Source organism: Sebastes umbrosus, chromosome 16, assembly GCF_015220745.1.
Source record: "Sebastes umbrosus isolate fSebUmb1 chromosome 16, fSebUmb1.pri, whole genome shotgun sequence".
Taxonomy (NCBI): domain Eukaryota; kingdom Metazoa; phylum Chordata; class Actinopteri; order Perciformes; family Sebastidae; genus Sebastes; species Sebastes umbrosus.
Window position 1 is genome coordinate 22727678 of NC_051284.1, and position 15459 is coordinate 22743136.

The 15459-nt window shown below is 36.8% G+C and overlaps 1 protein-coding gene, 1 pseudogene and 1 gene segment (V, D, J or C); 1 reads left to right on the forward strand and 2 right to left on the reverse strand.

Moving 5' to 3' along the window:
• Nucleotides 1-15459, forward strand: part of LOC119504150 (GTP-binding protein Di-Ras1-like) — a 128809-nt gene that overhangs the window by 25432 nt on the left and 87918 nt on the right. The gene's annotated exons all lie outside the window — the stretch shown is intronic.
• LOC119504169 lies at nt 2368-3075 on the reverse strand. The segment is given in 2 exon segments: nt 2368-2847; nt 2955-3075. Coding segments are annotated over 2 exon segments (360 nt in total).
• LOC119474463 lies at nt 9533-10011 on the reverse strand (annotated as a pseudogene).

Below are 15459 nucleotides of genomic sequence, written 5' to 3' on the forward strand. Positions count from 1 at the left end.
AAAATCCATAATTCAAAACCAAACGTTAATTAAAAATAATAATAATAATAATAATAATAATAATAATAATAATAATAATAATAATAATAATGATAATAATAATAATAATAATAATAATAATAATAATAATAATAATAATAATAATAATAATAATAATAATAATAATAATGATAATTAAAATAATAGATACCCTCCAAAAAAAAATTAATGAATAAATAAAAAATAAAATAAGAAATTACAAAACTAGCTAATGGTGACTCCCACCCCTCAAAATAGATCTCCATTTAATACACAATGGGATATGTTATGATACAATTAAGTTACATAAATTTGGGGATTTTAACTTATGGCCCCTGTTCAGGATGAGATCGTTTTCTAATGTAGTTTGTTATATTCTAAAAGTAAATAGTTTTTATATCTTCTAGACTTCTATCTGTTGAAAATAAACACGCAACGATTAGTTTCACTATCTTAATTTGTGAGGACAGGGGGGGAGACAGGGAATAAAATATAAAGCAGTTCTTGTGCTAAAGTATAAAATTCATCATGATGTCATTAAAGGTTTTTAGTTTATTTTTTTTTGCTCTATAGCAAACTGAAATGTACAGTATGATGTGCCTATACTGTGTAGTGTGAAGGTGTAGTGTGTGCTTGGTGAGGTTCCTGTCAGCTCTGTGTTCAGTGGTCTGTGTCAGAGTCTCTTCTCTTCAGCAGCTGCAGTCGGTTCCTGCTGTAACAGCTCAGTGTCTCTGCAGTCGGACTGAGGAGGTTTTTGTACGACTACAAATCACTGTGTGAACAGATTAGCGCTGTTTATATAGTGGTAACTCTGACAGTAATAAACTGCTGCGTCTTCAGTCTGAACTCCACTGATGGTCAAAGTGAAGTCAGAGCTGCTTCCACTGCCACTAAACCGAGCTGCTGTTCCTGATACACGTGTGCTCACAAGTTTGTATTAGGAGCTTTGGAGTCGGTCCAGATTTCTGTTGGATACCAGTACATATTATTGGAATTGTAAACAGCTCGGCTGGTCTTACAGGTGAGAGAGACGGCGGATCCTGGAGTAGATGTCACTACTGGAGGCTGAGTCACAGTCACCTGACCGCTGCATCCTGCAGACAAAAACAAATCATTCATTGATCAGCAGAAATAAATGAGAGAAAAGGCAGCACATCATGTCTGAAATGTTGCTGAGTGAATGAAACCTGTAAAAACAGCAGCAGGCCAGCGTCCAGATGAGGATGGTGATGAGAGTCATGCTGGTTGTGCTTTCTGCTGTGTTGACTGACCACATCTGAGTCCTGCAGTGTTGAACTCACAGGACTATAAACCTTCTCAGTTCACTGGAGGATCAGCTGACGATGCAAAGCCTCCTCTCTATGGAAATCATTTCTCTGCTCTCAACACACTGAAGGCAACGTGGGACACTAAATCAGGAGGAATACTGCTTGGATTTACACCATCTATCATCTGAATGGATAATAGAAGAAACATATTTATATTAGAAGTGCAGTTGAGGATTTAAGGATGAGTTTGTGTCCACTGTGGTTGGTATGATATGTCTGTTTGTCTGCCTGTAATCTACTGACAGGGTTTACTGGAGATAAATATCATATTTCAGATCTGCTTAATATGAGTTTATAAGTTATTATTATTATATAAAAGCATCATGTTCATTTAACCATGTAGCAACTGATATAAAACTGTGAAAAAATGACTTTGTTACAAGGAGACTGTGATCGTTTCTCTGTCTGGTGTAGAAAAGTAAAGCAAAATTAAATAATTAATCTTCTTCATACAATCATTTTTAATTCAGTGTGCATGCTGCTTTCTTATATGGATCTTTTGCATGTTATGTTCAATACTTTTCAAAGTAAACTGAATTTTAGTTTAGTTTCACTCCAACATGAACTGTTCATTCATCAGAAATGTGGCATGAACATTAAACCATCATTAAATAAAACTGTGGATTAGTCACTGTCTTTGTATTTCCTTTATTATATATTTATTATGAAAAATACCTTCTTGGTCATCTCAGTATCAAACCTCATATACTATACCTTTTAGTATATCAGGTTTACATAAATAGTACTTTGTTAGTGGTTGTATTTTTTTACTTCTTTGTGATATTTTGAAAGGAAAGGCTCTGTTTAGAAAATGAAATATTTTGGATTTTTAAAATGAAGAATGGTAAATTCGAATTTTCTGTTATATTAGATTGTTTTGTGCAGCTGTTGGTAGAAACACTTTTCAACATGTTTTGATATCAGTGGCTAAAGTCCAACAAGAGTTTAACCTCCCCAGTTTACTCATAAAGAGACTGAATGACAATAATATAAGTTTAAACTGTAGATGGAAGAGCGTCTGTGAGTTTGTTCCAGTTTTATTTAGATTCATTGTGGTTCTGCTTGATGACTCTTGTGTTGTGTTCACTGGACCAGTTCTCCTCATCACAGTCTCTTCACCAACCCTCTGCACCTGCAGCAGGCCGGTTTCACTTCAGCCAAACTGAAGGAGGTTTTTGTACGGCTCTAAATCACTGTGTGAACACATAGCTACCATGTTCGCCCAGACAGTAGTAGTCTCCAGCATCGTCAGTCTGAACACCTGTGATGGTTAAAGTGTAGTCAGAACCAGATCTACTGCCACTGAATCGAGACGCAGTCCCTGAGAAGAGATTCGATGTATAGTATATAAGGAGTTTGGGAGCCTGTCCAGGTTTCTGAAGGTACCAACTGAGATCAGCACCAATATCTGAACTCCCTGTGGCGCTGATGCTCACGGTCCCTCCAACACTAACAGACTTGGATTTGTCAGCCTGAGTCAGAAACTTGTTTGCAGAAGTCTCTGAAATGAGAAATGAAATATAAACCTTGAGAATCAGCAGTTTAGATGATAATAAATTAGACATTATTTAAAGCCACAATGTCAGATACATTTTCAGAATCTCTCACCCTGACTCAGAAAACCCAACACGACAATCAGAGTTATTGACAACATCATCCTGATGCAGTTTTCAGTGTGAGTGCATGAAAACAGTTCAGACTCTCTGTGACAGGAGAACTTAAACTGTGAGGAGCAGTGATGCAGTAAAAACATGCAAAAATACATTTAAAAAGGCAAACACACACCTGTTCTTGTGAAACTGAAAGGGAGAGATGAGGTGGAGTAAGTCGAGGCTACGTCTCCCTGTGGACTGACTAAGAACATGTAGAAACTTTAGACTCTCTGTTCGTCATCTCTCTGCTGTTTCTGTCTTTGCAAAGTTTCCCAAAGGTCATAAATAGATGCAGGCTGCTCTGCTGGCTGTCCAGGTTCACAACAACTCTGGCTAACTCTTAGCTCTTTTCTTGATGGTGTACTTCAGTCTGTTAATCCAGATGCTTCAGCTGTGACACTGTGGTCTTGTGGGGTCAGGGGTCATATATTTTTTTTTCTTTTTTAAATGCAGCAAAGGTGCCATCTGCTGGATGTGCAGGTTCACAACAACTCCAGATTGACATGAGATTGATTTTGTATTCAGTCCTTAGCTCTTTTCTTTGATCATGTACTTCAGGTCAGGGTCAGAGGTCAGATCATACAGATTCTTACAGTTGAGAAAACACGATCCAATATTCTCTTCTTGGTTATCTCCTACATTTAAATTTTTTAAAACCCTCCGTCTTCTGGCTTTTATTTTGAACCAGTCGTCTTTCCTGTTAAGGCAAGGCAGCTTTATTTGTAGAGCACATTTCAGCAACAGGGCAATTCAAAGTGCTTTACATAAACATTCAAGAACATTGAGACAAAGTGCAAAAGAACATTAAGACATAATTAAAACAGTTATAAAAACATAAAAACATAAAAACATTAAAGATTAGAAAATAAAAGCTAGGATAGAAGTTAAAAAAGAATAAAACACAAAAGAGTAAAAGCTCTAATGCAGTATAAGATCATTATCTGGTTTAATTAAAGGCAGCAGCAAACAGGAACGTTTTAAGCTTTGTTTTAAAAGAACTTAGAGTTGTAGCGGTCCTGCAGTTTTCTGGGAGCTTGTTCCAAATATTTGGTGCATAAAAACTGTTAAGGGGTTTTAATGGATTATCTGCATGGTTTAAAGATTGATTGAAGAAGTGGTAACTATCCCTTAAAGGGACTAAAATTGCACATCTGTCTGTCCTGGAAGAGGGATCCCTCCTCTGTTGCTCTTCCTGATGTTTCTTCCATATTTTTTCCCTGTTAAAGGGGTTGTTTTAGGGGAGTTTTTCCTCATTCGATGAGATGGTCGTACTTAAAAGGACAGGGGGTTTTCCCCAAAAGATCTTTGAATAAGTTTAATGTCATCAAGCGTTCCCAAAACATCCGTGTGAGCTCCACCAGCAGCTGCTGACAGGTTAAACTCCTCTGCAGCTCTGATACAGTTCAGCTGAGATATGAGTCACCTCCTGTTAGGAAAGTTGATAAAATCCTTTCACTCTTCATCCTAAAAGAGGGAACAAACATGTGTCACTCTGAAAGCTTTTGTCCGGTTCGGCCTGATTTCCTCTCTGACACGTTTTGATGAATTCAGGCTCTGATCAGCTCTGAGTGTCTTTATGAAACAGACTGATCCTGGTTCAGTTTGTTAGGCTCATTTCAAGACAAGCTTTTCACAATAGAGACACAGTCATCTGAGGGTTGACAGAAGGAAAACATCAACAGTCCCAGTGGACCAGGTATACGTCACTCAGGTGTGCGTTGTGATGAATGTGTGTGTGGTTTCATTGGTCCAAACAAAAAAAACTATCATTCATCCTTTCGCATCAATTTCAAATTGACGAAGTTCGAATCTCCATCATCGATCAACAAGGAAGTAACAGAGAACAAGTCCATGTGTTTGTTATGACTTTACATGATCTGCAGTGTTTTACTCTGCAGACTGTTCACGGACTCTGCATGTGATAGAGGAGCTGATCATGTTACATCGGCTATTATCTATGGTTATTATACAGTAAACCTGCCTTGTTAAGGCTTTTTACTTGATCATCTGCATGCTTTCACTTCAAATTTGTAGCTACCTGGAACGTTCACCTTAATTAAGAAATCAATTTAAGTTTTTTTGAAGTGTAAAATGTACAACATAACATTACACACATCTCCACGGTGAACGAAGAAATTCTTGATGAATTCAAGTAAATTCATATCAAAACATTCTTTTACAAACTCTCACACTTTAATAGGCTACTCTATCAAAAAGTTAATACAAACTACAAACCAAGTATTCTTTTCTGTAGGCCTATAAGGAAAGAATACTTAATTATACCTTTTTTTAAGTATATTTCAATCAAAAGATTAAGTTACAAGTATAATCCAAGTATACTCTACATAAGTATATCTCTGATAAGTACATAAAAAGTAAACTGAAAGTATACACTCTCTCTCTCTCAAGTTTTAAATTAGTACAGTATACTAATAGCACACTTGCTTAAAGATTCATCATGTAAATATCAATATTTCTATTTTTTAAATTGGTATAGAGAGTGATATTACATTATAGTAAATAAAAGTAAATAATACATCCTTTTTTTTGATAAAATAAAACTTGGAGAATAATGTGAACTTTACTTTAGGGAGGAAGAAATCATGACTTAAATATGTGATCAGGCAACATTTGTCTCTTTAGCTGAGAGTAAATGTGAAACAGAACATGATGTGTTATTAGATTTTTTAATCCTTTTTTAATGAAGTTATTAGTGTGAATGGTAGTGTGTGCTTGGTGAGGTTCCTGTCAGCTCTGTGTTCAGTGGTCTGTGTCAAAGTCTCTTCCTCTTCAACAGCTGCAGTCGGTTCCTGCTGTAACAGCTCAGTGTCTCTGCAGTCGGACTGAGGGAGGTTTTTGTACGACTACAAATCACTGTGTGAACACTGGTCCATTATGGACACTCTGACAGTAATTAAACTGCTGCGTCTTCAGTCTGAACTCCACTGATGGTCAAAGTGAAGTCAGAGCTGCTTCCACTGCCACTAAACCGAGCTGCTGTTCCTGAATCGTCTTGTGCTCACATGTCCTTATTAGGAGCTTTGGAGGCTGTCCAGATTTCTGTTGATACCAGAACATACAATCAACACTACTACATGTTCCAACAGCTGGCTGGTCTTACAGGTGAGGGATACGGTGGATCCTGGAGTAGATGTCACTACTGGAGGCTGAGTCACAGTCACCTGACCGCTGCATCCTGCAGACAAAAACAAATCATTCATTTATCAGCAGAAATAAATGAGAGAAAAGGCAGCACATCATGTCTGAAATGTTGCCTGATGTGAATGAACCTGTAAAACAGCAGCAGGCCAGCGTCCAGATGAGGATGTGATGAGAGTCATGCTGGTTGTGCTTTCTGCTGTGTTGACTGACACATCTGAGTCCTGCAGTGTTGAACTCACAGGACTATAAACCTTCTCAGTTCACTGGAGGATCAGCTGACGATGCAAAGCCCTCTCCTCTATGGAAATCATTTTCTCTGCTCTCAACACACTGAAGGCAACGTGGGACCACTAAATCAGGAGGAATACTGCTTGGATTTACACCATCTATCATCTGAATGGATAATAGAAGAAACATATTTAATATTAGAAGTTGCACGTTGAGGATTTAAGGATGAGTTTGTGTCCACTGTGGTTGGTTATGATATGTCTGTTTGTCTGCCTTTAATCTATTGACAGGGTTTTACTGGAGATAAATAACATATTTCAGTTCTGCTTAATATGAGTTTATAAGTTATTATTATTAAAAAGCATCATGTTCATTTAACCATGTAGCAACTGATATAAAACTGTGAAAAAATGACTTTGTTACAAGGAGACTGTGATCGTTTTCTCTGTCTGGTGTAGAAAGTAAAGCAAAATTAAATAATTAATCTTCATTTATAAATAATTTCTATCCATGTCATTAAATAAATGTTTGTAGATTCAATAAAGTATGAATGTTTATGTGTTAATTGAGAAATCAGAGAGCTATTTTCATGTGGATAGATGCTTGTTTCACAGTGCAGGAGGTTTTTGTACGGCCACTTAATGAGTTTGTATCACTGTGGGTGACTTTTGGTTGGAGGAACCAAACTCATCATTAACTGTAAGTACCAGAGAATTATTATTTATACAACATGAAATATTCTTTTAATACTAACTTTTGCATCAGAATTTTATGAAATGAAAAATTATTTTTGGGATAATTTACATGTGGATATATTTTTTGCTGTCTATTAAGCTTGGCTGATATTGAAGTTTAGGAAATATTAATATTAATATTCTTTTAGTATTAAAGAAGATGTCATGGTGAAATTTATGCAGAATAATTTTCGCTTTTTTTCCAATAATATATTTGTTTAATAAAGTTTTGGTTGTAAACTTGTTCTGCAGGAACATTTTAATGTTCAGAAAATAACAGCAAAATTTTAATTTCAATTTATTTATGTTTTATGTTTTACTGTAACATTTAAACGATAGTTTAGGTATAAAAAACTGTTGCAAATGCAGTTAAAACAAATTTAAGAGTTCATATGTTCATTTGTTAGCGCTGTAGTTTGACTTCACAGTTCGTTAGTTTAAAGTGGAGAAAAGGAAAGTGAAACAGACATGATAAAGTCTATAATGAATACAGATGTTACATTTGCATCGCAGCGATGAATCATTTACTGTCACACATTATAAAATACATTTAATTTAATGATCATTAATACAATGTTCCATTTAAATTCACAGAAAAGTCATGTTGCATATTAATTATTAGATATTTATGAAGAGTTCCACAGTAGAAGATTCATTACTTTAAATAAAAAACAAAGTTTTACTATTGTGTTTTATATGTTAACTCCCTCATTTCCGCCATGTGTCAGCTCCTCTCCTCTGTCTGATCACAGTATCATGCACACAGCTGATCCACAGTAGTGTTAACCTCTGTCAGGTATCATAACTGTCTCATGTCCCAGCTGTCTGTCCTACAGTGGAAGTTCATCTTGCTCCTTGTGTGTCTCTGCCTCTCCCCTCCAGCTGGCACCATGGTCAGGCCCTCAGTCTCTCTGCTTCCCCCCTCCTATGAGCAGCCTCATCTGGGGGCTCGGCCACGCTGGCCCTGCCTGCTGACCGGCTACCTCCCTCAGGGAGCCGTGGTGAGCTGGCAGGTGGACGGTACGGAGGTGACGGAGGGGGTCCTGAGCAGCTCAGAGGAGGAGAAGAGCGGCCGCTACAGCAGCAGCAGCACCCTGAGCCTGAGCAGGACCGCGCATGGAGGAAGGAAGAGCTGTACTCCTGCAGGGTCCTCCATCAGGGCCACAGCCAGACCCAGTCCCTCACAGGAGCCAGTGTAAGGGCTAGAGGGGCCGGCTGAAGCCCAGGACAGGAGCTCTGTGTGGGGGGGAGCAGCTCTGATCAATAGCAGTTTGAATGCTTGTAGAGGAAACTGAAGCTTTGTGTGACAGAGAACAACACTGCTGTAAAGTGTTGGACAACAACAACTTAGAGAGGAATGTGTGTCGCTCAGCAGCTTCATGTGAGTGAGCTTAATAACTGTCATGTTGATCACTGATGTTGTTGCTAATAAAGATTTCACTGATACATAACTTCATGAAGTGTTTTGCTCTTTTATTTTATGAAGAGTAGAAAGAAATTAACTGGTTTTATAACTTCAACTGATTCTCCTCTCTGTGGAAAATGAAAACCCTCCACGACAAAGTAGTATACTTAGAGGTATTTTATGAAGTTAAGCAAAGTTTCAAGTATACTACAAGTGAATAGGTATACTCTTAGTTTAATAGTTATATACTTGGAGCTCACTTTTTAGTTTATGAAAGTACACTTTGTATACTTTAACTTATAGTACTTAGCCAATGATTTATATGTATTACATAAAGAGACTTGCTCCTTTTGCTATTTGACTTGATGTTTTGTGATGATAAAAAAAAAAATTTCTTCTCACGTGTCTCCACGGTGAATGGAGAATCAATCAAAAGATTAACTACAAGTATACCTTTCTGTAATTGTCTGTATAAGCTAAGTACACTTAAGCATATCTCTGATAAACAAAAGTAAACTGAAAGTATACTCTCTCTCTCCTCAGGTTTAAAATAAGTATACTAATAGCACACTTGCTTTTGGATTCATCATGTAAATATGAATATTTATATTTTGTAAATTGGTATAGAGAGTGATATTACATTAAAGTAAATAAAAGTAAATAATACATCTTTTTTTTTTATTAAAAAAAAGATACAGAGAATAATGTGAACTTGATTTTTATGGAGGAAGAAATCATGACTCAAATATGTGATCAGGCAACATTTGTCTCTTTAGCTGAGAGTAAATGTGAACATAACATGATGTGTTATTAGATATTTTAATAATGTTTATAATGAAGTTATTAGTGTGAATGTGTAGTGTGTGCTTGGTGAGGTTCCTGTCAGCTCTGTGTTCAGTGGTCTGTGTCAGAGTCTCTTCCTCTTCAGCAGCTGCAGTCGGTTCCTGCTGTAACAGCTCAGTGTCTCTGCAGTCGGACTGAGGGAGGTTTTTGTACGACTACAAATCACTGTGTGAACACCCAAGCACTGTTTATGTGATGGAGACCTGACAGTAGTAAACTGCTGCGTCTTCAGTCTGAACTCCACTGATGGTCAAAGTGAAGTCAGAGCTGCTTCCACTGCCACTAAACCGAGCTGCTGTTCCTGATTCACGTGTGCTCGCCAATTTTATTAAGAGCTTTGGACTCTTTCCAGATTTCTGTTGATACCAGAACATAGCCCAATCTCCATCACTGTATCTGTGAACAGCTTGGCTGGTCTTACAGGTGAGAGAGACGGTGGATCCTGGAGTAGATGTCACTACTGGAGGCTGAGTCACAGTCACCTGACCGCTGCATCCTGCAGACAAAAACAAATCATCATTTATCAGCAGAAATAAATGAGAGAAAAGGCAGCACATCATGTCTGAAATGTTGCATGAGTGAATGAACCTGTAAAACAGCAGCAGGCCAGCGTCCAGTATGAGGATGGTGATGAGAGTCATGCTGGTTGTGTTTCTGCTGTGTTGACTGACACATCTGAGTCCTGCAGTGTTGAACTCACAGGACTATAAACCTTCTCAGTTCACTGGAGGATCAGCTGACGATGCAAAGCCTCCTCTCTATGGAAATCATTTCTCTGCTCTCAACACACTGAAGGCAACGTGGGACACTAAATCAGGAGGAATACTGCTTGGATTTACACCATCTATCATCTTCAATGGATAAATAGAAGAAACATATTTATATTAGAAGTGCAGTTGAGGATTTAAGGATGAGTTTGTGTCCACTGTGGTGGTATGATATGTCTGTTTGTCTGCCTTTAATCTACTGACAGGGTTTACTGGAGATAAATAACATATTTCAGATCTGCTTTAATATCAGTTTATGAGTTATATTATTATTAAAAAGCATCCATGTTCATTTAACCATGTAGCACTGATATACAACTCGTGAAAAAAATGACTTTGTTACAAGGAAGACTGTGATCATTTCCTCTGTCTGGTGTAGAAAAGTAAAGCAAAATTAAATAATGAATCTTCTTTATACAATCATTTTCAATTCAGTGTGCATGCTGCTTTCTTATATGGATCTTCTGCATGTTATGTTCAATACTTTTCAAAATAAACTGAATTTTAGTTTAGTTTCACTCCAACATGAACTATTCATTCATCAGAAATGTGACATGAACATTAAACCATCATTAAATAAAACTGTGGATTATAATAATTGACTGTCTTTGTATTTCCTTTTTATATATATTGTTATGAAAAATACCTTCTTGGTCATCTCAGTATCAAACATTATATACTATACCTTTTAGTGTATCAGGTTTACATAAATAGTACTTTGTTAGTGGTTGTATTTTTTAATACTTTGTGATATTTTGAAAGGAAAGGCTCTGTTTAGAAAATTAAATATTTTGGATTTTTAAAATGAAGAATGGTAAATTGGAATTTTCTTTTACATGAGATTGTTTTGTGCAGCTGTTGGTAGAAACACTTTTCAACATGTTTTTATATCAGTGGCTAAGTCCAACAAGAGTTTAACCTCCCCAGTTTACTCATAAAGAGACTGAATGACAAGATTATAAGTTTAAACTGTAGATGGAAGAGCGTCTGTGAGATTGTTCCAGTTTTATTTAGATTCATTGTGGTTCTGCTTGATGACTCTTGTGTTGTGTTCACTGGACCAGTTCTCCCTCATCACAGTCTCTTCACCAACCCTCTGCACCTGCAGCAGGCCGGGTTTCACTTCAGTCAAACTGAAGGAGGTTTTTGTACGGCTCTAAATCACTGTGTGAACACACTCAGCACTGTTTATTCATGGAGTACTCTGACAGTAGTAAACTGCTGCGTCCTTCAGTCTGAACTCCACTGATGGTCAAGTGAAGTCAGAGCTGCTTCCACTGCCACTAACCGAGCTGCTGTTCCTGATTACACGTGTGATCGCATAATTTTATTAGGAGCTTTGGAGGCTGTCCGATTTCTGTTGATACCAGTTCATAAAATCACCATTACTGTTTCTGTAAACAGCTTGGTTGGTCTTACAGGTGAGAGAGACGGTGGATCCTGGAGTAGATGTCACTACTGGAGGCTGAGTCACAGTCACCTGACCGCTGCATCCTGCAGACAAAAACAAGATCATTCATTTATCAGCAGAAATAAATGAGAGAAAAGGCAGCACATCATGTCTGAAATGTTGCTGAGTGAATGAACCTGTAAAACAGCAGCAGGCCAGCGTCCAGATGAGGATGGTGATGAGAGTCATGCTGGTTGTGCTTTCTGCTGTGTTGACTGACACATCTGAGGTCCTGCAGTGTTGAACTCACAGGACTATAAACCTTCTCAGTTCACTGGAGGATCAGCTGACGATGCAAAGCCTCCTCTCTATGGAAATCATTTCTCTGCTCTCAACACACTGAAGGCAACGTGGGGACACTAAATCAGGAGGAATACTGCTTGGATTTACACCATCTATCATCTGAATGGATAATAGAAGAAACATATTTATATTAGAAGTGCAGTTGAGGATTTAAGGATGAGTTTGTGTCCACTGTGGTTGGTATGATATGTCTGTTTGTCTGCCTTTAATCTACTGACAGGGTTTACTGGAGATAAATAACATATTTCAGATCTGCTTAATATGAGTTTATGAGTTATTATTATTATTAAAAAGTCTCATGTTCATTTAACCATGTAGCAACTTATATAAAACTGTGAAAAAATGAACTTTGTTACAAGGAGACTGTGATCGTTTCTCTGTCTGGTGTAGAAAAGTAAAGCAAAATTATATAATTAATCTCCATTTATAAAATAATTTCTATCCAGTCATTAAATTAAATATTGTAGATTCAATAAAGTATAAATGTTTCTGTGTTAATTGAGAAAGCAGAGAGTATTGTCATTGGATAAATGCATGTTCACAGTGCAGGAGGTTTTTGTACGGCCACTTAATGAGTTTTGTATCACTGTGGTACACTTTTGGTGGAGGAACCAAACTCATCATTAACTGTAAGTACCAGAGATTTATAATTTATACAACATGAAATATTCTTTTAATACTAACTTTTTGCATCATAATTTTATAAAATGAAAAATTAATTTTGGGATATAATTTACATGTGGATATTATGTTTTGCTGTCTATTAAGCTTGGCTGGTATTGAAGTTAGGAAAATATTAATATTAATATTCTTTTAGTATTAAAGAAGATGTCATGGTGAAATTTATGCAGAATAATTTCGCTTTTTTTCCAATAATATATTTGTTTTAATGATGTTTGGTTGTAAATTTGTTCTGCAGGAACATTTTAATGTTCAGAAATAACAGCAAAATTTAATTTCAAGTTATTTATGTTTAATGTTTTACTGTAACATTTAAATGATTGTTAGGTATAAAAACTGTTGCAAATTGCCGTTTTAAAAGAGTTCATATGTTCATTTATTATCGCTGTAGTTTGACTTCACAGTTCGTTAGTTTAAAGTGGAGAAAAGGAAGTGAAACAGACAGATGATAAAGTCTATAACTGAATACAGATGTTACATTTGCATCACAGCAATGAATCATTTACTGTCACACATTATAAAGAATATTTAATTTAATGATCATTAATACAATGTTCTCATTTAAAATCACAGATAAGTCATGTTGCATATTAACTATTAGTTATTTATGAAGAGTTTCCACAGATAGAAGATTCATTACTTTAAATAAAAAACAAAGTTTTACTATTGTGTTTTTATTTGTTAACCCCTCATTTCCTGCCATGTGTCAGCTCCTCTCCTCTGTCTGATCACAGTATCATGCACACAGCTGATCCACAGTAGTGTTAACCTCTGTCAGGTATCATAACTGTCTCATGTCCAAGCTGTCTGTCCTACAGTGGAAGGTTCATCTGCTCCTTGTGTGTCTCTGCTCTCCCCTCCAGCTGGCACCATGGTCAGCCCTCAGTCTCTCTGCTTCCCCCCTCCTCTGAGCAGCTCTCTGGGGGCTCGGCCACGCTGGCCTGCCTGCTGACCGGCTACTCTCCTCAGGGAGCCGTGGTGAGCTGGCAGGTGGACGGTTACGGGAGGTGACGGAGGGGGTCTGAGCAGCTCAGAGGAGGAGAATAGCGGTCCGCTACAGCAGCAGCAGCACCCTGAGCCTGAGCCAGGAGCGCTGGATGGAAGGAGAGCTGTACTCCTGCAGGGTCCTCCATCAGGGCCACAGCCAGACCCATTCCCTCCACAGGAGCCAGTGTAAGGGCTAGAGGGGCCTGCTGAAGCCCAGGACAGGAGCTCTGTGTGGGGGGGAGCAGCTCTGATCAATAGCAGTTTGAATGCTTGTAGAGGAACTGAAGCTTTGTGTGACAGAGAACAACACTGCTGTAAAGTGTTGGACAACAACAACTTCTAGAGAGGAATGTGTGTCGCTCAGCAGCTTCATGTGAGTGAGCGTTAATAACTGTCATGTTGATCACTGATGTTGTTGCTAATAAAGATTTCACTGATACATAACTTCATGAAGTGTTTGCCTTTTATTTATGAAGAGTAGAAGAAATTAACTGGTTTTATAACTTCAACTGATTCTCCTCTCTGTGGAAAATGAAAACCCTCACGACAAAGTAGTATACTTCAAGCTTATTTTATGAAGTTAAGTAAAGTTCAAGTATACTACAAGTGAATAGGTATACTCTTAGTTTAATAGTTATATACTTGGAGCCCACTTAGCTAATGATTTATGTATTACATAAAGAGACTTGCTCCTTTTGCTATTTGACTTGATGTTTTGTGATGATAAAATAAGTAAATACATTTTCTCACACGTCTCCACGGTGAACGAAGAATCCAACAATGTAGAACATTTTTGATGAATTTAATTAAATTCATATCAAAACATTCTGTAACAAACTCTCACACACATCCTTAAAGTGGCTATAGTCAATATTTTGATAATAACAGTTTATCAAATGGCAATATGAAAGCGGTTTCTCATAGTGATGAACCTACAGAGAATTACCACCCATATCTGCTGCAGGAACTCATGAAAGTCTATAGAACATTTTGTGCAAATCCACCAATTACATGTGGGTGTTCCTACAACAGGAGTCAGGGGATCACATAAGTCTTTGTAGCAGATCTTCTGGGCACCGTGAATATCTGAACCCAAATTTCATGAAAATCCATCCAATAGCTTTGGAGACATTTGACTAAAAACTAAAAGATCAATCTCATGGTGGTGCTAAAGTTAAAGTCAGTAGGATTAATCCTCAGGGGACCATGAACATCTGTATGTTGCTGAGTGAATGAACTTGATTAAAAAAATAATTGTATTAAGTCTATACAGCAGATTATCCTCTAAAATGTAATGGAGTAGAAAGAGAATATAGCAAAAAAGAAGAATAACTTCAAAAATACCTCAAAATGCACTAAAATACAGCACTTGAGTAAATGTACTTTGTTTTCTTTGTGATCAAATTTGATTGATTTTAAAGATATGCAGTGGGAATTATTCAACAAATACAATAAGAGAAAAAATCCATAAATTCAAAACCAAACGGTAATTAAAAATAATAATGATAATAATAATAATAATAATAATGAATATAAGAATAATAATATAATAATAATAATAATAATAATGATAATTAAAATAATAGATACCCGCCAAAAAAAATTAATGAATAAATAAAAATATAAAATAAGAAATTACAAAACTAGCTATGGTGACTCCACACTCCCATACAATAAATAAATCTCCGATTTAATACACGATGGGATTAGGTTATGATACAATTAAGTTATCATAAAATTTGGGGATTTTACTTTGAAAGCCCCTGTTCAGGAATGAGATATCGTTTTCCCTAAGGTAGTTGTGTTTATACTTGTACTATCTTAATTTGTGAGGACAGGGGGGAGACAGTGGAATCAAATATAAAGCAGTTCTTGTGCTAATGTATAAAATTCATCATGAT